We start from the raw sequence: 4,008 nt of genomic DNA, 5'->3' as shown, positions 1-4,008 counted from the left end.
TGGCAGACCTGAAGAACAACGAGCTCCTATTTTGGTGTCTCGGCCTCACAGCTATGGCGGAGGAGAGGGAGAAACTGAGAGACTGAGGCGGCCTCTGGTGCGATGTGAACTCTCCAGTGAAGGAGGCAGCCGGCTCTCGGGCCTACAGCTCCGCAGGTGAAGTAGGGAGAGAGAGAGAGAGAGTAGCGGCGGGCGTCTCAGCGGCGGGGGTCTGGGTGTCTCAGCGGCGGGGGTCTGAGCGTCTCAGCGGAGGAGAAGGAGGCGGCTGCCTCTCATTGCTATTTGGTTCAGATCGGGCTACACGAAGGAAATGAAGGCTGAGGAGTGAGGAATGAGGATTAGGTTTAGGTTATTAGGTATTTAAGTGAGAATGCAATCCTGTGTGTATGATCCTATTATAAAAATTTTGAGGCTTATATGAGGACCAATACTACGTGAACATCTGTCCTCTTTAATATATGACGGGCCTGACGGGCTTTGACAGCTTTGAAATACAAGGCCCGGCCCGAACCGTTTGTTTGAAGATCAAGGCCCGGGCCCGAACCTTTTGGTTAAAAAAAAAATTGGGCCCGGCCCGTTCGGGTCAGGCTTTAACGGTTCGGTCTGAGTTTACGGGTTTTCGGGCTTAAATGCCCAGCCCTAGATTTGAGGATCTCGGCGGCAGAGCGGGATGGTGAAGGATGATCTAGATGGCTTTGCAGATGAGGTCGCGCCACGGGATGTGGGTAGGGAGTGGTGGAGGTAGGGTCCTCAATGGAGTGGGTGCATCGTCTGCGAGCTCGAGCAGAAATGAAGAAGAAGAAGAAAAGGAAAAGAAAAAGAAAAAGAAAAGAGAAGAGGAGAGGAGAGGAGAGGAAAATTTTATATGACTAATAAAGAAAAACCGGGCCTAACAGGTTTGTATAATATGTATATTTTATAAACTCCAAGACCGGGCCCAAACTGGAATTAACGAAGCTTGAACCTGATCGGTCCGATTGTACAAATTTTTTTATTGAACCCAGACCGAACAATTCAGTCCGGCCATTTTAAACACTACTAGAATTTTTCTCATATACATCGGCCAAAAACTGATGTAAAAAAAAATTTGTACACATGTGTTAGTGGGTGATGTAAAAGATCGTCAAAAAATAGACATCGGTTAAAAACCGATATCCCATACTACAATAAACATCGGATTAGATTCTATAATCGATGTTAAACTGTTATTATGATCACAAATTAGTGTTTTTAGATATTGTTAAACCTTCATATTTATACATTTAATACTTAATTAAATATAAGTCCAATAGCACTAGTATTCATTTTAACATCGTTACTCATTCTAGAAACGATGTGTAATATATTCTTACACATCGGTATTTTTGAAATTTGCCTGCTGTTTATAAGCTTTACTGGTACTTGCCATGAATCACACTATTTAAGATTGAATCTACATTCTTTTGTATTACTCGACCGATGTTCATTATTATGTTAAATATCGTTTCCTTTTACGAAGTGATGTCCAAGCTTATATTAAACATCAGTTTTTGAGGTTGACACTGATGTTTATACTTATGCTAGACATCGTTTTTCATTTAATAAATCGATGTCCATTGCATTGTTTTACATCGTTTCTTACTTAATAAGTTGATGTCCATTGCGTTGTTTTACATCGTTTCTTACTTAACAAGTCGATGTTCATTGGGTTGTGTTACATCGTTTCTTACTTAATATTTTGTTATCTACTGCTAATGGGACATCAATTTTTTATTTTAGAACTGATGTATTAGTTCTTATATGACTTCATCATTATAGTTATAAACTGACTTGTAACTATTGCTAGGAAATCTAATGAGAATAAATATCGTAAGTAAATAAATTTTGATTAATATTGATGCTCAAAGTACATAACAACATCCCAAGTATTTCTATGCATAACATGTCGAAATAAAACAAAAATTTAAGTCTAAATGGTACATAATACTAGAAACATAAATGAAAGCAAGCCTCGCCATACTTATATCCCATTTGTTCTTCTGTTTTCACCTGCAAATAAAATGAAATGAACAGTTAGCTATAACAAGAAAAACAGAAGGAAAGAAAGGAAAGGAAAAGGGAAAGACAAAAAGACATTGACCTTACAAGACATTCCTATCCTAGCATCCATAACACAATCTGTTGGTTAACACAATCTGGGATAGAAAGTACTGACCCGAAAATGTAGATATCCGATGGCTCTTTTGAAGAAATACAATCATCAATATCAAGGTTTTCATCCGGAACTCTTCCAGCAACATTCCAAGTGCTTATTGTCAGCCTACATGAAATAATGTGCCCCAGGAAATTCCATTAAGAACCAAACTAGTGCTACTTCTTGGCCTAGCATTGCAAGAGGTAGAAAAACATAGACAAACCTCAAATCCTTTGTGTTTATGTACTGAGCACGAGTAGTTTCTAATTTTCCTCTCCTATGTCTTAACTGATAGCCAAAAGAAGGCGGATCTGAACCAACAAATATCATATTTATGTACATTATTAGACAAGAAGAATGTAAAAGCACTCCAAAATATGATAGAACAAGCAGCTACATTTTTAAAATTCCCAAGTGGTTTCCTTTTCAAGGAACCTCATCATTTTTAAGGTCCAAGGTTGCAACAATGATATCACCTTGTAGCCCCCCAAATAAAAACAAACTAATTGCTTTATCATACAATAGAAATACTGGATTATAGCATACATTGAACGTGTAGAAATGGTTATTTGAGATCTGATCTGTAAAGTAAAACTGTGCAGCAGAAATGCTCATGCACAAAGCCAAATTTGTCGTGATATAAATCTTTCATACGAACTCCAAATGGAGGCAGGTGGGTTTCATATGAAAGGTGGGAATGCCTACTTTTAAAGTACTGGATTCTTGAAGTAAGATTGTACATAAAAAGATACTAAAAGAAACAGAAAGAACATGACAGTGATACTGTTTTCAGAAATTCCTGCAACAGACCTGTAACTTTGAAAAATCATAACTAATTATAGAAAAATCTTTTTTATCAGATTCCAAGTCTTAAATACTCTTTAACAAGTCCACTACAAATTCTCAAAAGAAAATAACTTCAAATTATTAACAGAAAATTACAGTTTTACAGAACAGGTCGCTGGGTCTGGAAACTATAGTTTCTGAAATAACTTATACAAGTGATAGTCCAATTTGATAAGTACATCCAAACTCATATATAGTTTTGAAGAAAAGTGAGAACCGAAAGACAAACTATCAAAGATCATGCATCAGTTCAGTTTGGCAAAACTCAAGCTATTTGGAAATTTAAAATTGAAACAGAGTATGAGTTAACAACATCACAGAAATAAAAGCTTATTCCAATCGGTTTCTATAAGAACAAAGCTTAATCAAAGAGAGGCTAAAAGATATCCAGACGTGTATTTGAATATGAAGAGCTGCAAATCAATAGAAAGTAATCAAAAAATTGAGATTGAGATTATCTATGATCATAATTCTAACTGTTAGCTCATAAAATATATGATCATAAACTTTCTGAGGGGTTATTAACCTTAGAAGTGTCTGCATGATGCCAGCTGATGCTGCTATCTACTATGTTTGGCAGGCGAGCAACCGTCTTCTCAAAGGATAGCTTTGATTCTTTGTTAATCTCAATGCATCTCACAGACCTAGAAAACAATTAGAATTTCACTTTATAAAGTTCGAGACTTATGAGTTTTAATATTGTGCATTTACAGAAATCTTAAATTCTTGCCTGCATTTTCTTGTAGCAGCCAATGATAATCTGATAACACCTGCCCCTGCATACAAATCAGCAACAGATGCTCCAAGAGGGACATACCTTTGTAGCTTCCGGAGCAGGGTATCAAATGCTTGGGATAAACTAGCATTAGGCAAGGTGATTAAGTATAACTGTTAAAATAAATTGAAGACGAATAGGTATTGTTTCCAAATTTCCAAAAGATAAAGTGTAAGAAAATATGTTTTCCAATCATAATGATTAACCAAAGATT

At 36.7% G+C, this 4,008-nt stretch overlaps 1 protein-coding gene across 2 annotated transcripts; it reads right to left on the bottom strand.

Annotated features, from left to right (window-relative positions):
* Positions 1-1,893: 1,893 nt before the first annotated feature.
* On the bottom strand, positions 1,894-3,666 carry LOC112199875 (type I inositol polyphosphate 5-phosphatase 2-like). Of its 2 annotated transcripts, XR_002936083.2 has the most exons (4): positions 3,546-3,666; positions 2,397-2,484; positions 2,195-2,299; positions 1,894-2,028 (listed from the first exon to the last, which is right to left on the bottom strand). XR_002936083.2 is itself a non-coding variant. In XM_024340848.2 (3 exons), the coding sequence occupies exons 1-3, from the start codon at positions 2,513-2,515 to the stop codon at positions 2,025-2,027; spliced, it is 228 nt and encodes a 75-aa protein (XP_024196616.1). In that variant the 5' UTR covers positions 2,516-2,720; the 3' UTR covers positions 1,894-2,024. The 2 variants fall into 2 exon arrangements, 1 of the variants encoding a protein (XP_024196616.1); XM_024340848.2 differs by lacking the exon at positions 3,546-3,666 and having other exon boundaries at positions 2,397-2,720.
* Between the last annotated feature and the right edge of the window lie 342 nt (positions 3,667-4,008).

The sequence above is a fragment of the Rosa chinensis genome, chromosome 4 (assembly GCF_002994745.2).
Source record: "Rosa chinensis cultivar Old Blush chromosome 4, RchiOBHm-V2, whole genome shotgun sequence".
NCBI classification, from domain to species: Eukaryota; Viridiplantae; Streptophyta; class Magnoliopsida; order Rosales; family Rosaceae; genus Rosa; species Rosa chinensis.
Note: the sequence above shows the minus strand (reverse complement) of the source record. Positions and strands in the feature narration are given on the sequence as shown.

Excerpts from the sequence above, each read along its gene's own strand:
- LOC112199875 (XM_024340848.2), bottom strand. The coding sequence starts at position 2,515 with ATGTACATAAATATGATATTTGTTGGTTCAGATCCGCCTTCTTTTGGC. Across the intron at positions 2,300-2,396 it reads ATAAACACAAAGGATTTGAG|GCTGACAATAAGCACTTGGA; the intron begins GTTTGTCTATGT and ends TATTTCATGTAG.